Source organism: Chelonoidis abingdonii, chromosome 4, assembly GCF_003597395.2.
Source record: "Chelonoidis abingdonii isolate Lonesome George chromosome 4, CheloAbing_2.0, whole genome shotgun sequence".
NCBI classification, from domain to species: domain Eukaryota; kingdom Metazoa; phylum Chordata; order Testudines; family Testudinidae; genus Chelonoidis; species Chelonoidis abingdonii.
The window spans coordinates 9623000-9641067 of record NC_133772.1 but is presented as its reverse complement, the minus strand read 5'-3'; the positions used below and the strand labels follow the sequence as shown (position 1 = coordinate 9641067).

Below are 18068 nucleotides of genomic sequence, written 5' to 3'. Positions count from 1 at the left end.
GGGAAGGCTTAAAATAGTAATTTTATGCCTAACAATGATTCACTATTTATGTGGTTTACATTTTACTCCAGGGTACCCATCACTATAAACCCGAATTGGAAAAAGTTTTTTTTAAAAAGCAACATTTGGACAACAGTTCACAAGGCAGCCTACACTGATACCTTGTGTTGGCTTACTGAAAAAGGATGATTAGACCAAAGCCCCAATGGTCCCCTGCAGAGAGGTAGCTGCCTCCAAAGCAGGTTTTTCAGTACCTGTAGGATGGTGTAGATGTGATCAGAGGGTAAGCCCGGTTAGTCTGGATCTGTAAAGCAGCAAAGATCCTGTGCACCTTATAGACTAACAGACATTTTGGAGCATGAGCCTTTTGTGGGTGAATACCCACGTTTCATCGATGCATGTATGGAAATTTCAGGGCAGGTATATATAGTGCAAGCAAGAAGCAGCTAAGACACGAGGGTTTAGTTCAATGAAGGCCCTGTTTTAGCCTTCTCTGCCCTCCACACATGGTCACTTAACAATGCATATATAACATAACAGTGTAGAAAGATTTGCCACCTCTATTCTAAGGTGTAACTGTGCATATATTTTTATAGCTTCATTAATACACGTAACTCTGACTGGATTTAGCCAGCAGTAAGGATTCAATCCTGGTTCTTGCTAAAAACATCTTCAGAGCTGTATGCTTCTAATGGTTCTACACAAAGTTAGCTGAAAGACTGCAAGTTTATAACCCTTCCGTCAGTTCGTTAAGAAAGTGTCTATTTAGGCAAAATCACTGGATACTTTTATGTAAACAGTCATATTCTGTTAACCTTAATGCAACTTTTAATGAAACAATTAAAACTAATCTCTTAGATTTAGAGTAGCATGAAAAAGAACAAGAGTAGATTAATTAGTAGGTTCTGTTGGGCTCTTAAGGGGCATCAAACAGCTAACAGGCAGGCCATTTGGTTCAGGATTGCCGAATGTTCGCAGACAAGGGAGCCATGGTGATTAACAAGGCTCTGAGCATTCATGCCTTTCCGTGCGTGAGGAGCAAATTCTGTCAGTTCACACAATGAAGTTCTGTTTCCCCTTCTCCCTTCCCTTTTGGTGCTTTACCAACAAAAACAAAACACCAAATTGGTCCAAATAGCACAGGTATACACTCACCAAGACACAATTTAATAGTTAAATTAATTTCCATTGTTAGTCCTCCATCTGCCCAGTGTGTGTTAAGATTGACGTAAGTATTATTCTTTGTACCCTATGCTCTTAAACTCTTCTTCTTTTAAAGATAGTAAACTTATAGGGTAACCACACAGAAACTGCAGATGATATATGGGTAATATGTCTGTGGATTAAGAATATGTGCAAAAAGAAATCAGAAATCTAAAAACAGAAGTTCAAAAGTCTTAAATCTTATCACCTTGTTTACTTTATAATATTATGTCTGACTGATCATTAACTATCCAAAGCTGTAAAGTTGGCTGACCTAGAGAGCATTCCAGAAGTAGGTATTGCTACATTTATTCCCATGTAACCACAGTGTCACTTACTTGGAACAACTTTCTGATTAGAACCTCACTTCAGGGATGTGAATGTTGCCTACCCCGTAAACAAGTCTTCAACAGGAAACTCTCTAATTTAGCATCAAAATTACTTTGGGTCTAGATTATGCAGTCTTTGCTCCCAGTGGTGAGCACTGCTACCTGTTGTAGTTGGTGGGTTTGTTGTGTGCATCAGCACTTGCCAGCATGAATGAAGTTGCACATTCTAGCTCTTCGTTAGTAATGGTGGAATTCTGGGCATCCTGGATTAAAAAGAAAGTTAATAAATGGTTCCTACCTGTGGAACATGTTTCAGCAGATGCTGAGCCAATTACTTCAGGATTACTAAACGAATAAGAATGGCTACTGCCACAGGCAAAAAAGTGGACTAGGCAGACTTTTGGTCTGTTTCAGTATATTAATGTCTATAAAGTAAAACTTCCATTCTAAGCAATACTAACAAAGGTTCTGTTTCACCATAAATACAGCAAAGGAAATAATTTTTTATACTAAATGAGGCCCATTCACTATTGTCCTTAATTTTATTTAGTGTTCTTATGGCAGTTGATTTGTTGCACATGAGGACTATCGTATTGATAAATGTCGATATTTTAATGAAACATCAATTGTTTTGCGTTAATATTTCTCCCTCACAACTCACGGGTATATCTGCAAATACCTCTATATGCTAAGATATTAAAATCCTAGGTAAATCTGACTTAGTTTAAAAGGAACTTTACTGAATCTATTATTACCCCCCCCCGCCCCAGTGAATCATTTAATAATCCCTCCCAAACCAGGAGTGCTGCATTGGTTTTAGTACAGAACAGCAGATGAAATTGTAAGGGCAGAAGTGCTGTGCAGGGGTCAAGCAGAAATCCCATTAGCTGGTAACAAGATTTGTGAGCAGAACACCCGCGCTGTATTGCAAATCTCCTACTTCATGCTTGGCAGCCCTATGCTACAACCTGTATGTAATCTTTTAATATGCTAACGTTATCACAATCCTGTCATTTGGAAGATTAACACTATGAACTTATTGCTTAATTCTCTTACGCAAACAACTCGCTTCAGGAGCTCCTCCCAGTCTCTAGTAAATAGTCCATGTCACATGGTGATCGCTGGCCAGGTTATTGGTCTTTACCAAATATCCAGTCAAGAGACTGTACCTCAGAGCTGCTTGGTTTTCTTTGTGATTCAGCTTGTGATGCTGTGACTTTAGGCAATTCACTTACCCACCTTGCACTGTTTGTTTCCCCATCTGTATAATGGGGTGTTTATCTTCCTGCAGGGATGTTGAGGCTCAGTGTTCGTAAAGTACTGTGCAGTAGCACATTACTATTTACACGCAAAGAAATTCGGTATCCCCAGTCATTAGTAACTAGCAATGATGAATATAATTTTTCCCAGGCATGTAAATGAGGCATTTCTACTCTTGTAGAGATTTGCGGAACAACGAGATCTTTTGGGCCATAGAAGATTCAAATGAAGCCTTTGCAGGTCTCAGCAGCCTCAGCAAACTGTATGTATTACAAGCCCTGGAAATGACTTCTTTCCAAGGCATTGGAATAGAAATGAAGCCAGAAATATTTTTAATAGCGCATAGTTTGAATGCAAATATGATTAAGTCTGAGAAAAGCCTTTTCTGTTAAGAACATTTGTATTCAGTGTAGTCCCTGTACTAAGTAATTTAGACTAAGGCTAGGAAACTGAACTCTTGCTTGATAATAGTATTCAGGAGTGGGTGTCTCTGATGTAGTATTGAAAATGATGGAAGTACTTGTAGGATAAAATCGCTTCCACTATCACTTTAGAAAACATGATTTGAGACCTGAAGTCTGTTATGCATTCTAAAATTACTGTCTGGGCTATATCTGAGGAAAGTTTTAAATGCCAGCAGATTTTCAGGTAAAAGCTTTGCTGAAAATCATTGTTGACAATTCAACTTCCTAACAGTCAGAGCTAATGAAATTTACTTCCATCCTTTGGAAGGGCTATTAGTTAGCGCCCTTTGGTTCGCTTCAGCAGGTTCTTGTCAGAATATTTGACTTTATTTTAAAATCCTTTTGGAAAAGCAGTTACCATGTTGTTGGGTGGGAGTGTCACTGGTATACATGCAGAACTCCTTCATACTAATGGGAAACTTACATCCAGGTAAGGAGAGACCTAGCCGCCCTTGTTCACACTGGCCAACACTACACCACATTTTATTGTACTAAAATATTTTGTCTGTTAAAGTCTTCTTTGTTGGGGTCTTGGGGGGGTTGTCTTTCAGAATCTTGCAAGGAAACCAGATCAAATCAATTACAAAGAAAGCATTCTCTGGTCTTGAAGCACTTAAACATCTGTAAGTACTTTGTTTTGTAGTTGTAGCCTTTTCTGTTTATTGACCTCAGACATGTCTCTTCTTCAAACGTGCAAATGTCACACTGTTCAGCGTTAAAATGTAAAATGAAGTTTTCCCACTGTGACTCTTCTTGCTTAATTTACAGAGATTTGAACAACAATGCAATAATGTCTATCCAAGAAAATGCTTTTGCTCAGACTCACTTTAGTGAATTGTAAGTATACTTCTTTATTACAAGTTAGACCATACTGTGTCTCTTATAGACTTTCCTACAGTCTTGCTTAAATATGTTCCACTTCTATTACAAAATATCAGTAAAACAAAGTAGACATCAGTGGTGGTAATTTCAATGTAAAAATTAAATTTTTAACAATGGCTATGGGGTTTATCTAATGCCTGCTAGAATTTATATAGTCTCTTCCTGAACATAATTACTATAAACTACAATATTTCCTTGCAGTGTTTTCCCAGCTCCTTTGCTCTTTCATCTTTTGAGTGGTTCATGGGAACTCTTACTTCGAGGTATGGGTGTTTAAAGCAGTGCTCTGATTGATAAAAAGCTAGGGTTAGCTTTTGTTATCCCCACAGTGGCAGGAGCCAGACTTCCTGGGTGTCTATAATTGGCTTTGTCACTTGGAGTGGGGAAATTCTTATCTGCATTTTTCTGTTTGACAATCCCTTGTGATGGCACGGAACCAGGTTGCATATCAGAACTGTGCTCCATCAGGCTTGGTGGATTCAAATTTCTCTGCTGTAAAAATATATATTAAAAATGTAAAATGAGGAATGTTCTGGAAACATATTAGAATGTGTGTGGGGGGAGGGAATTTAAAAAAAAAAATTAATATTTGTGCATGTCTGCTTTGAAATAGAACACAGAGGAAGTCTTTATATTCCTTAATGGTCCAACATGCAGACTGATGCGGTTATGGTCATTAATGTGGCGCTTAACAGTACCCCACTCCTTATTACAAAACTAAATGCTTCATGTGGCCCCTCTGAAACTAAATTAAAGCTGTTGACTTGTCTACTCAAAAATCTAGCCTGGTTTTCAGACAATTAAGAGACAAAAGCCTCGGATGATATTCCCTGTATAAAAATTTCAAAACTTCTTGGAACTTAGCCGGTGAACAGGAGAAATGGCCAAACAGAAACCTTTCCAGGGGGCTTGACTAGCCTCATGTTTTGGACCCCCTTTAGGGGGGAAAAGGCCTTGTATTACTGAAGTTTATACAGGGATTTTACTGGCTCAGCAGATACACTTGCCAAAGCCACATGTGATCTTTAAACATGTAGAATGTTATATAGTGTTGAGAGACCCACTCACCCAGTGATATTCTATGGGAGTATAATTCATAGATCTGTAGAAGATGAAGTCTGAATATCATGTAATCTGTCTTAAAAAAATTATCCATCTAGTTAATCCTGGCCAGATGGGCTATTACTTAGTTTCACATAAGCTTCACTGAGAGGAGGAGGGTAGTGAGACATGCTTTCTACATTAGGCACTCATGTGATGTCTTGTATGTTTTTAAAATGATGAGTTGTCGTTCATGGACAAGAGTGAATATTGCTAAAAGGAATCCCTTATTCTCTGGTACTTGCCCTTCCTGGTTCTAAGTAAATAATCACCAGATTCAGTCTCCAGAAGGAGTGAATAATTTTTTCAGTCCAGTAAAGACTTCCTGATATGGCATTTACTGACGGCAGCCGGTAGGTATCCTAAAATCCAGATACTGTGGTGGTGGGCACTTTGTATGTATGTGCCAATGCTGTTCGACTGCTTAATGTCACCACAATAGCATAGATGAGAAATGAGTAAATTAAAACGAATGACTTTTCCTTTTTAACCTTGTTTCTGCAGGATGTTGAACACCAGCAGCCTTCTCTGTGACTGCCAGTTGAAATGGCTGCTTCAGTGGCTCGTTGACAGCCATTTACAACAGGCTGTAAATGTTAGCTGTGCTCACCCTGAATGGCTAGCAGGACAAAGCATTCTCAGTGTGAATCCTGAAGACTTTGTCTGTGGTTTGTATTCTTAATAACTTTGATTTAGGGGTATGGTAGTACATAAGTAGAAATGCACCCTTTTTGGAAACCAGACATTCATGTTGAATTGAAGGAGATTATTGGGCTGAGTAATGGAGACAAAGAAATAATTTGTGTGTGCATGCATCACTTGACCTACCATCACTTTTTGGTTTTGCTCTTTCCATGGCTATATATTTTTCCCAAGTTCCCTGGTTTCTATTGCACTGAGGCACTGTATAGTCTATTATAAGATTCTTCATCAATGATTTAGATAATGGCATAGAGAGTACACTTATAAAGTTTGTGGACGATACCGAGCTAGGAGAAGTTGCAAGTGCTTTGGAAGATAGAATTATAATTCAAAATGATCTGGACAAACTGGAGAAATGGCCTGAAGTAAATGGGATGAAATTCAGTAAGGACAAATGCAGAGTACTTCACTTAGGAAGGAACAATCAGTTGCACACATACAAAATGGGAAATGACTGCCTAGGAAGAAGTATTGCGGAAAGGGATGTGGGGGTCATATTGGACCACAAGCTAAATATGAGTTAACAGTGTAAGATTGTTGCAAAAAAAGCAAACCTCATTCTTGGATGTATTAGCAGAAGTGTTGTAGGCAAGACACAAGAAGTAATTCTCCCACTCTACTCTGCGCTGATTAGGCCTCAACTGGAGTATTGTGTCCAGTTCTGGGTGCCACATTTGAGGACAGATTAGAGAGAGTCTCTAGGGAAGAGCAGCAAAAACGATTAAAGATTTAGAAAACATGACCTATGAGGAAAGATTGAAAAAATTGGGTTTGTTTAGTCTGGAGAAGAGAAGGCTGAGAGGGGACATAAGTTTTCAAGTATATAAAAGGTTGTTATAAGGGGGAGGGAGAAAAATTGTTCTTAACCTCTGAAGATAGGACAAGAAGCAATGGGCTTAAATTGCAGCAAGGGAGGTTTAGCTTGGATATTAGGAAAAACTTCTGAATTGTCAGGATTGTGGAATCTCCATCACTGGAGATTTTTAAGAGCAGGTTGGACAAACACCTCTCAGGGATGGTCTAGATCAGGCGTCGGCAACTTTTCAGAAGTGGTGTGCCGAGTCTTCATTTATTCACTCTAATTTAAGTTTTTGCGTGCCAGTAATACATATTAATGTTTTTAGGTCTCTCTAAGTCTATAAACTATTGTTGTATATAAAGTAAACATGTTTTTTTAAAATGTTTAAGAAGCTTCATTTAAAAATAAATTAAAATGCAGATCTTATCAGTTTAGTGCAGTGGTTCTTAACCTGGGGTGCACAGACCCCCTGGGACAGGGCTAGTGCAAGGATATTTTGTGCCCTAGGCAAAACTTCCACCTTGTGCGCCGGCCCCCAACCCCCATCCCGCTCATCAGTTCATTGAGGGGCAAATCCCAACAAGCCTTTATAGACCCCAGGAGCCAACCATGCCTGGGGCTGCTCCCCAAACCAGGTTCCCCCCTCCCCGCCCCCTGAACTCCCCTGGAGGGTGCACAGCCCCCCCGCGAGCCCTGAGTCCACTCATGGCTTTGCCGGGCTTGAGCTGCTGCAGCAGCTCAGCAGGGAGGAGCCGCCTTTCAGAGGCATTGGAGAGCTAGAGTGTCTCGCTTGTGGCAGCAGCGAGACCCAGCCATGGAGGAGCCAGTGCGGTGCAGCGGGGCAGCAGACCTGCAAAGGCAGCGGCGCCGCCAGCGGGGAGCAGCTACACCCCCCTCGCCCCTCCTGCCCAGGCTGCGGCCCAGCGCCCCCCCCAGGGCTCCTGCAGGCTATATGGATGTATGCGGGTGCTAGCCCCCGTGCGCCCCCCAGCTCCTCCCTCGCCTAGGGTTACCATATTTCAACAATCAATAAAGAAGGGAAAGCCCTGCCCTAACCCCACCCTCATCCACTCCCTCCCACTTCCCACCCCGATTGCCCTGGTCAGAACCCCCAACCCCCACTTGCTCCTTGTCCCCTGACTGCCCCAACCCTTATCCACACCCTTGCCCCCAGACAGACCCCTGGGGACTCCTCCAACCCTTCGCCTGCTCCCTGACTGCCCCCTGGGACTCCTCTTACCAGGCCCATGCCGGTCAGATGCTGGTTCCATGTGGAGGCAAAACTCCATGTGGAGTGCTGAGGCAGCGGGAGTGGGGGAGCTGCAAGAGGGGCAGCGGTGGCGGCTCACACTTCCTTGAGCCGCAGAACCCGAGCACAGTGAGAGGAGAGCCGGCGGGTGTGCCTGCCTGTGCTGTGGCCCAATACCCCCCCCCCGGGGGGGGGGCTCCTGCAGTGAATACATGCATGCAGACAGCTCCCCCCATGTGCCCCCTGTTCACCACGCTCAGGCTCTATGGCTCCCTGGAGTGTGAGCTGCTGCCGCCACCCCTCGCACAGGAGGCTCAGGGCTCCACGCCTCGTTGGCTCACACTTCGAGGAGCCACTGAACCCGACCACAGTGAGGGGGGAGCCAGGGGGCGCACTTGTTGCTGGTCTGGGTTCCCGGCCGCTGGCCCCACTCAGCTTCTGTCGGCCTGGGATTCCGTTTACTCAGCTGGCCGCATGCTGAGCAGGGCTGGCGGCTGGGACCCCGGCTGACAGCCGCATGCCAGGCAAAATCAGTTCCCGTGCCAAAGGTGGCACGCATGCCGTAGGTTGCCAACCCCTGATCTAGATAATACCTAGTCCTGCTTTGAGTGCAGGGGACTGAACTAGATGACCTCTTGAGGTCTCTTCCAGTTCTATGATTCGATAAGAGGGGAAGTCCTGTGACAGGATCCTTTAGTTTACTATGAAAATTTGATGTGGCTCAAGTTCTTGATTGTCTGCTTTGTAGAAGGTGTTGAACCCAGTAATAGTGGTTCTCTTAGTACCTAGGAGAGCATGGGTAGCTTAAATTTTTGATACCACAGGATAGTCTGGGCATCCTGGAGAGGGTAATACTTATTTGGCTTCCTTTGTCATAATATCAGAGTGCCTCACAAACTTGAACATATTAATCCTTGTGAAAGGATTGTGAGGTAGGAAAGTGCTGTTATCTACATTTTATAGATGGGGGAAATTGAGGTGGAAACTGACTTGTCTAAGATCACACAAGGACTCTGTGGAAGAGCTGAGAATTTAATCCATGTGTCCTGAGTTCCAAGCTAGCACCTTAACCACCTGGCCATTCTTATCCATCCACCCACATGTCTGTTTTCCCCAGCACCCTACCTCCTATATTGGTCACTAGCAATCTTTGGTGGGTCTTGAACTCCTAATTCCTACCTCAGTACTCCCAGCCTAACATCTGCAAATGGATTAGCACAACTGAAGCTTTTTGTTAAAACAGTAAGCATTGAAATAGGTATGTTGACATGTAAATTGTCACCAGACATCAGTCAACACACTTTCAGGAGGAATAGGACAGCTCATCTTTCTCAGAGAGGTTTCTTTAGGTTGTTTTGTATGCAGACATATCGCTGCAAGCCACCAGTTTACATTGTGTGATGCCTATAAAGATGTCTTTGCTGCAATAAGAGTTTCTATCCCTTAAAAAATAAAATTAGATTATGTAGCACAATTATGCATCTGTGTATATAATCTGTAGCAAATCCAGGGAACTGGAAAATACAGGATCCTGATGAAGACCTTGAGGTGTCTTTCACCTCATCTGTTCTTGTTGTTTGTCTGTGCCCCCACCTGTTGTCATAATCCTGTTTCACAGTTTCATTTACCCAGCAGCTGACTGATGTCAAACTGAAGATAATTTAATGTGGGGAATAAGCAGTGGAAGCAGATGTTACTACAATACAAACAGCATTATTTCCCCATAAAATACCTTTCAATATTTTTCTTGCGACATCAGCTGCATGCTGAAGGGAAAACCTGATTAATCTTCAGAGGGGTAGCCGTGTTAGTCTGGATCTGTAAAAGCAGCTAAGAATCCTGTCGCACCTTACAGACTAACGGACATTTTGGAGCACGAGCTTTCAGGGGTGAATACCCACTTCGTCAGATGCATCTGACGAAGTGGGTATTCACCCACGAAAGCTCGTTCTCCAAAACGTCTGTTAGTCTGTAAGGTGCCACAGGATTCTTTGCTGATTAATCTTGCTATTCCTTTCACAGATGACTTTCCTAAACCACAGATAAGAGTACATCCTGAGAGCACAATTGCTCTAAGAGGCATAAATGTGACTTTGACTTGCACTGCAGTAAGCACTAGTGATTCACCAATGTCCACTGCATGGCGTAAAGACAGCGAAATTTTGTATGATGCAGAAGTTGAGCATTTTGCCAGGTATCAGCAGCAAGATGGAGAGGTCCTTGAGTACACCACAGTCCTGCATCTTTTCTATGTGAATTTCACCGATGAAGGGAAATACCAGTGCATTGTCACCAATCACTTTGGTTCCAATTATTCCAACAAAGCCAAACTGACTGTCAATGGTAAGCAGATATGCTAACAAAAGAGAAACTTTCTTTTTTTTCATCTGAGGTTATAATTAAACTTTTTATTTAGAAAAATGCTTTTGAAGCTAGTTGTGATTTACAAAAGCTTATGATTTCCCCCTCATTGAAGTTGTTCCAATGTTTGTTCAGACTCCATAAAGAGGCTCACAAAAGCAGGAATAAAACTGGCTGCTTCTATAATGGGTCTGTGGAGAGGAGTAATGTCCAGAGCTGGCTGAAAAATTTGCATGATATTTTCAGCATTTATCATAGTTATCAAACCTATCATTTCCATAAGTGGTCAAAAATTACAACACTTTTGGGCATTAATGTTTTCAAAATTTGATTTAAGTTTTCACTAAGCTCTAATCACAATTTGTGAGTAATTCTCTCTCCAGTCCAGCAAAATGGGTGCAGCATTACTGTTTCTAAACTGAAAGCTCCCCAGGTTGGCTGAGCCAGCCACCCTTCCCCTATAAACACTTGCAAAGCTGAGGGACACACACGAGTAGATCTACCACATAAAACTGAGGAAACAGCCATTGTATTGAGGTATTTGAGCCCCATTTAAGGCTTCTGTTTTCATGACCTAAAAGAAGATGGCCGAGAAACCCATGTTAAACTAACCCTTTAGAGAACACTAGATAAGTGGAGGGGACTGTCTGTCCAGAGCAAAAATCCATTCTAGGAGACACCAGTTTTGACTGGCTTCCTCCAAAGGCATTGACTCTCTCCTAGTGGGGGGAGAGCCTGTGAGCACTTAGCAGGACCATGTATGATATTGCTATTAGTTATTAATGTATAATTTACCTCTTTTACAGGGGACAGAAAAGTATGAGCAAATAAAGACTTGTGAGTTAAGCTAAGCCGTACTGCTTTCACCTTTTACTGAGAGGTAGCGGTTGGGACATTTGTCCCCCACTAAGATGATCTTAATGGGGCATTGCAGATTTAGTATTCCATTATAGAATTTTAAATAAAAGAATATACTGCATTTGTGTAATTCCTACAATCCTTTAAAAGAATTGCAAAAGTCTGTAAGATCTGCTACAGTTCACTCCTCTAGTATAGAGAAGAACTTTGCTATTGTGTGCCCTGATCTGAAAATGTTTTCACATTCAGTTCATAATGTCTTCTCCACTGCAGAGCTGCCTTCCTTTCTGAAAACCCCCATGGATCTAACTATCCGTACTGGGGCCATGGCCCGACTTGAGTGTGCTGCTGAGGGCCACCCCTCTCCCCAGATCTCATGGCAGAAAGACGGTGGCACAGACTTCCCTGCAGCACGAGAGAGGCGAATGCATGTTATGCCTGAAGATGATGTGTTCTTCATCGCAAATGTAAAAATAGAAGATATGGGAATCTATAGCTGTATGGCACAAAACATCGCAGGAGGTCTATCAGCAAATGCCACACTGACTGTGTTGGGTAAGGAAAGCATAATTCTGGAACTGTACAGATCCTTTCACTTTTTGTGATGATGGTGGTAGCTGACTTACATGAGAAGTTGATAGGGAATCTAAATGAATTGGATGTAAATTAGAGTGCTACCAAAATGGCATGTTTCTCTGATCTTAAGGTAGCAGTTTGAGCCATCTTAAAAAATGTGACTAAGCTATAAAAGGACCAGTGTTCTACTTATCTGGTTGTAGATGGCGTTTTGCAGTAAAGAACCATGGAAGAAATGTATTTTGATAATGTGTGTGGCTACAGCAGAGTTCCTTGTTGTTGACTCGCATTATCTTGGAGAAGTTGAATGCCAACCTTGGAAACCGTTTCTAATTCTGCTCTTTGTCTGTTGTCCATATCAATCTGCATAATGAAATAACCTCTGACCAGTGGTTTACTGTGCACCTAGTCTGCAGCTTCATTTACTGTATGTGTGAGCACGGGTTTGGGGGGGGAGAATTATGGAGACGCTTCTTGACTAGGTTGATTTTTATAGATTTGATAATTCCAGCTTTGACTCAGGGAGCTGAACTTAATCACAGGCGACTGGGACTATGCTGAGCTGGTATAGGAAGGAAATACCACGAGAAGGGCTGGTTTTGGTGGGGGTTTTTTGAAGATCCTCTACCATTTTTTTACATGAAGGTCATATATAAACTATAGAAATGGAAAAGACTTCTTATCACCCCATGCAGTGTTTATCTTCAATGTATTCAGCAGAGCTCTGTCAAGATCAGTTCCAGTGAGTCCACCATTCATGGAAGTGTCTTCCATCACATATCTGTCACAGTTATTTCCTGGCTGCTGTTCTCTTTGCCCATTTCTATTTTCAAACTCTGGGATTGGATTCTAAATATTTGATACACATAGGAAGGCTGCAATTGAGATTCTGTGCAATTATCTTTTTTAATCCTATTTGACTTTACAATATTAAAATAACTTTTCTTTCTCTCCACCATATCCAGAAACTCCTTCGTTTGTTAGGCCTCTGGAAGACAGGGCAGTAACCCGAGGTGAAACTGCCGTGCTGCAGTGTATAGCTGGTGGCAGTCCAGCCCCTCGCCTGAACTGGACTAAAGATGATGGGCCCCTAACAGTAACAGAACGACACTTCTTTGCTGCTGCCAATCAACTCCTTATCATCGTGGATGCTGGATTAGAGGATGCTGGGAAATATACGTGCATTATGTCCAACACACTTGGCACAGAGCGTGGCCATATTTACTTAAATGTATTATCTTCCCCAAGTTGTGATTCCTCCCAAAGTGGTATTTTACACGAGGAAGATGGCTGGACGACAGTTGGCATTGTGATTATTGTTGTAGTCTGCTGTGTTGTGGGCACCTCTTTGGTATGGGTTATAGTTATATATCACATGCGGAGAAAAAGTGAAGACTACAGCATCACTAACACAGGTAGGTAAAATACAAGGCCAGCTTACTTCTGTTGTGTTTTAACCTATAACTAAATGAAATAATTCCATAAAGTATGTAAAGGAAGAGACCTCACGGGGGTAGGGGGAAGCCTTTGTTTGTCACAGCTGAATTCTTGGTTTATGCATAGGGTCAACTGGGTATATTCAGGCCTTCTCTAGCATTTCTTTCTCTCTCCCTCTCACCAGAGACAGAGAAAGAACTCAAACATGCATTCCTTAACATTAAATATGTTATACCGTGTCAATCATAGTGCTCTTCTGAAATGAGGGAAACAAATGAAGTTCACAAAGTTGGTAGTAAATTAAGAATTTGAAATTTATGTCTGGGTGAGAACACTTGCAAGACTTAGAGTAAGATGTTGACTGGTTCTGCTTGCTTTTTGGTTAGTCTCTCTTAGCCGGGTATGTGGATTTTTAATTTCTTGAGGAGAATGGGAATGGCATATGAATGAAATCCATTTCTCAGTATGTTTGCATTAGTCTGCTGAATAGCATCAGCACCACTTTGAAATACTGTCACTTACTGTTGAGATAGTCAATGTTAATCTCTGTGCATCTTTCAGAGGAGATGAATTTACCTGCAGATATTCCCAGTTATTTATCCTCCCAAGGAACTCTTTCTGAACCTCAAGAAGGCTACAGCAACTCAGAGGCAGGAAGCCATCAACAACTTATGCCTCCTGCAAATGGCTATGTGCGCAAGGGAACAGATGGTAAGTATGCCCCTTTGCATTGTAGCATTATGCAAAGCAGGGTAATAGATAATGGCATTAGCATTGAAGGTTAAATGTTTTAGACTCTAGAAATAGAAATTTTAGATTTTTCTTTACTCTAAATTTGAAAACCCTACCTCTTCTTCTTAGAGTGCTGGTCTGTATATATTTCACTTTCGGGGTGCATGCTCCCCATATGCTCAAGATCAGAATGGTTGACAATTCATTGGGACTGTGTCTGTGCCCAAATGCCCTCCTGGCCCCCTGTGGCACAAAGGGTGGAGCAGCCCATGGCTGCAGAACAGGACTGAGAGCAATGTGCCTGTCCCTTGTGGTTTGTACAAGTTACCTATGCAGTGTAGATCAGAGTTTGATTTGCTTTGGGTAGTCATGTATTCGGGTTCAATTCTGGAAAGCTTTTCTGGATACTGGGCTTCAGCCCTTATGGCTGAGCAAAAATCTTTTATGTTCAAGTATGGTCCTTCATGTAAGTGTGCTGCATCCCTTGGGAGGCATATTGTTGATAAATGCTCCATTTGTTCGTATTTTTTCTAAAAGAACCCATAAGGCAAGGGAAGTTTGATCTTATAGACAAGTTAGTGAGGTCAGCCTCTGATCAGGGTAAATAATATCCACCCAGATCTGAACAATCCTCCACCAGAAGTACTCAGTTGAGTATGAATGTTATGACTGCCTCTAGAGCCCCAGCTTCTGAGAAGCACTCCTCTACTGCTTCCACTTCAAGTCATTTACATTTACTGAAAGCAGTAGGATGCAGTCATCCTCTTCTCTAGCGAAGAACAGACTTTTGTCTGAGAACCTGTCAAAGAGGCATAGATCGTTTCAGCTTTCCTCTCGCAAGAGTAGCACAGGACCCAACTTGGGTTCCTCTGTACCCAAAAACACTGTTCTCCATATACCAGTACCAGCCAAAGAGCACTCTCAAGCAGTTTCCATCTGTCTGTCTCTGCGACACTGCCTGTTGGGCACTTCATACTGACACTGAGGCTTTCTGTTCCAGTACCAGCTACTTTGGTACAAATTTTGTTAGCACAAATGTTCTGCCCCATCCACCACAGTTGCTGCTTCTGGTACTGATGGTCTTGATGCTGAGATACACAGCAGTAGATCTAGTAGCATCTGTCTTCTGAGTCACCATTATCATAAATCATAAACATTCCCCTAGCTATATCAATCACTGTTATTTCTTCGGCACCAGAGGTGTGTAGCGTACCGATAAAAGATTTTCCCAAACCTACTAAGGCTTTTGATACAGTCCCATATGACATTATCATAAAAACAAATTAGGGAACTATGGTCTGTGAAATTACTAATAAAGTGGGTACACAACTAGTTGAAAGACTATACTCAAAAAGTAGTTGTCAGTGGTTCACTGTCAAACTGGGAGGGCATATCTAGTGTCCTGCAGGGGTCAGTCCTGGGTCCAGTACTAGTCAATATCTTTATTAATGATTTGGATAATGAAATAAGAGTGTGTGTATAAAATTTGCAGATGACACCAAGCTGGCTGGGGTTGCAAGCAGTTTAGAGGACAGGATTAGAATTCAAAACAGCCTTGATGAATTGGTCTGAATTCAACGAGATGAAATTCAATAAAGACAAATGTAAAGTATTGCATTTAGGGAGGAAAAATCAAAGGTACAATTACAAAATGGGGGAAAAACTAGCTAGCTGGCAGTATTGCTAAAAAGGACCTGAGGGTTACACCGGATCACAAATGGAATCAGTCAACAATGTGATGCAGTTGCGAAAAAGGCTAATATTATCTTGCGGTGTATTACCAGGATGTTTCATGTAAGACATGGGAGGTAACTGTTTCACTCTGCTCAGGACTAGTGAGGTCTCAGCTGGAGTAGTGTCCCCCACACTTCAGGAAAGATGGGGACACATTGGAGAGAGTTGAGAGGACAGCAACAAAAGGTTTAGAAAATCTGATCTATGAGGAAAGGTTTAAAAAAAAACAAAAAAACAAAAAAAACCAACACTGGGTCTGTTTAGTCCTGAAAAAAGACTAGGGGAACATGGTAAGTCTTAAAATACATTGAGGGCTGTTAAAAAGAAGATGGTGATCAATTATTCTCTATATCCACTGAAGGTAAGACAAGAAATAATGGGCTTAATCTGTAGCAGGGGAGATTTAGGTTAGATATGAGAAGTAACTTTCTAGCTATAAGGATAATTACAATCTGGAACAGGCTTCCAATGGAGCTTGTGGATTCCCTATCCATTGGAAGTTTTTAAGAACAGGTTTTGGAAACATCTGTCAGGATGTCTAGGTTTACTTGGTCCTGCCCTAGCACAGGAGACTGGACTTGACTTCTCAAGGTCCCTTCCTTTATTCCTATGATTCTGACACACCTACTGCATCAGCTCCACCAATGGAAGAGGAATATTCCTCATCTCCATAGTGGGGGCGGTTCAGCTATTTACTCCAAGGTTTCTTTCTATGATCCTTATATAGAGAATCCAGGACTTGTGGTTACTGTGGTAAATACAAGGTATCTACAGAGACACCCCTCCTGCTACACTCTGCTGTGATTCCCAATTCATTTTGCTTACAGCCCTCATTCATGGCTATACTGGGCACCAAGAGATTTCCATCATGCCAAGAAACTTCACTCCTAGGCCCCCCTCTAAGCCTAGATCTCCCTCCCTGGTAGGGTCCAGGAGGGTCCAACAGCATTAGCCCACAGGTGTCAATTAGTGACCCTCAACAATTGCAAGTCTCTGAAATTGATCAGTCAGCTGAACTTGCCCTTCTGCCATCTCATCGTCACCTGATGCTGTTGTCCCATCTGTTCCATCACACCTGGAGGACTACAGCGCTTTTCTTAGATTCCAAGGCCAGAAGGGGCCATTGTGATCATCTGGTCTGACCTCTTGTATAACCCAGGCTCTAGAACTTCCCTGGAATAATTCCTAGAGCAGATCTTTTAGAATAGCATTCAATCTTAATTTTAAAAATTTGACTTCCTTCAACAGATGGCAGAGACAGTAGAAATTCCAACTGATGTGGTGCAGGAGATATCCCACAAATTGTTAAACATCTTGCACACCTCAGTGCAAGGCTGGCTGGCTATGCCATAAAGGAAGGACAGGCAGCAACTGCACTGCTTCTGAGGCAGATGCCCACATCACTTTCCCCCAGCATCCAAAAAGGCAGACAGAAGGTCCCAGGTACCATCTTTGGAATTCTAGTACTTTTACACTCATCCTACACCTGGATCCCTTTTTTTCACTGCTGCTCAGGAGAGGACAGAACAGAAAAGCTGCAAGGCAACACCTAAAGAAAAGGAGCTCAGATATCTGGATCTCCTCTGAACCAAGAGCTACTCTGCCCTCTGTCAGCCTCCACTTTAGGATTGCCAGTTACCAGACACTCCTTGCCAAGTATGATTATATAAAATGGCATGAAGTTTCAGACTTCACAGGAGGCTAGATAGGAATTAAGATCACTGGTAGTGTAATATGTATGGACAAGCACTTGAAGAAAAAGCAGTTACTTACTTTACAGTAACTATGGTTCTTCAAGATGTTGTCCATATACATCTATTCCATGACCTGTTCTCCAGCCCTATTACTACAGGACCTGTTACGTTTTGGTGAAGGAACTGAGAGATGGTTGGCCCCAATCCACCCTTCATCCTCTCAGATGGGAGGTGGGGGTGCAAAGGGTACTCAGGATGCAGGTGTGACCCAAACAGAACCTGGCTAAAAGCTTCTGATCTGGAGAACATGGGGAGTATGTGCATCAAGAGTGGGAAATTAGAGACAAGCACTCGAAGAACCACAGTAATTATAGGGTAAGGAACTGTTTTAATACAAATGTGATTAGGAAGACATGTATGTTAATTAGATACTGGAACGTCTTTGCTCTTAGAACTTACAAGGCAATATGAGTTTGCTTTACACCACATTAAACTTCTGTTCTCCCAGGCAAACTCTGAGTCACCGGGCTAGCATGAATTTGGGTGGCTATGCATGTGAATATGACGCATTTCTCCTGCAGCTTATTTTCCAAAAGAAGCAAGCATGCATTGTGGAGTTCAGTACCAATCCTGTGTCAGTGTCTTTCTCACTATGGCACGATGATATTGCATGATCATACCTGTCTA

The 18068-nt window shown here is 42.2% G+C and overlaps 1 protein-coding gene across 2 annotated transcripts in view; it reads left to right on the top strand.

The window, feature by feature from the left end:
• LRIG2 (leucine rich repeats and immunoglobulin like domains 2) overlaps nt 1-18068 on the top strand; it is a 37823-nt gene that overhangs the window by 5463 nt on the left and 14292 nt on the right. For both annotated transcript variants that reach the window (XR_004371828.2, XM_032766630.2), the window contains exons 8-15: nt 2974-3054; nt 3808-3879; nt 4025-4093; nt 5744-5907; nt 10012-10332; nt 11482-11763; nt 12750-13199; nt 13783-13932. Coding sequence is in view for 1 of the 2 variants with exons in the window: in XM_032766630.2 (XP_032622521.1) it covers nt 2974-3054; nt 3808-3879; nt 4025-4093; nt 5744-5907; nt 10012-10332; nt 11482-11763; nt 12750-13199; nt 13783-13932 (1589 nt within the window). In the remaining variant the exon portion in view is untranslated. The remainder of the gene's footprint in view (nt 1-2973; nt 3055-3807; nt 3880-4024; nt 4094-5743; nt 5908-10011; nt 10333-11481; nt 11764-12749; nt 13200-13782; nt 13933-18068) is intronic.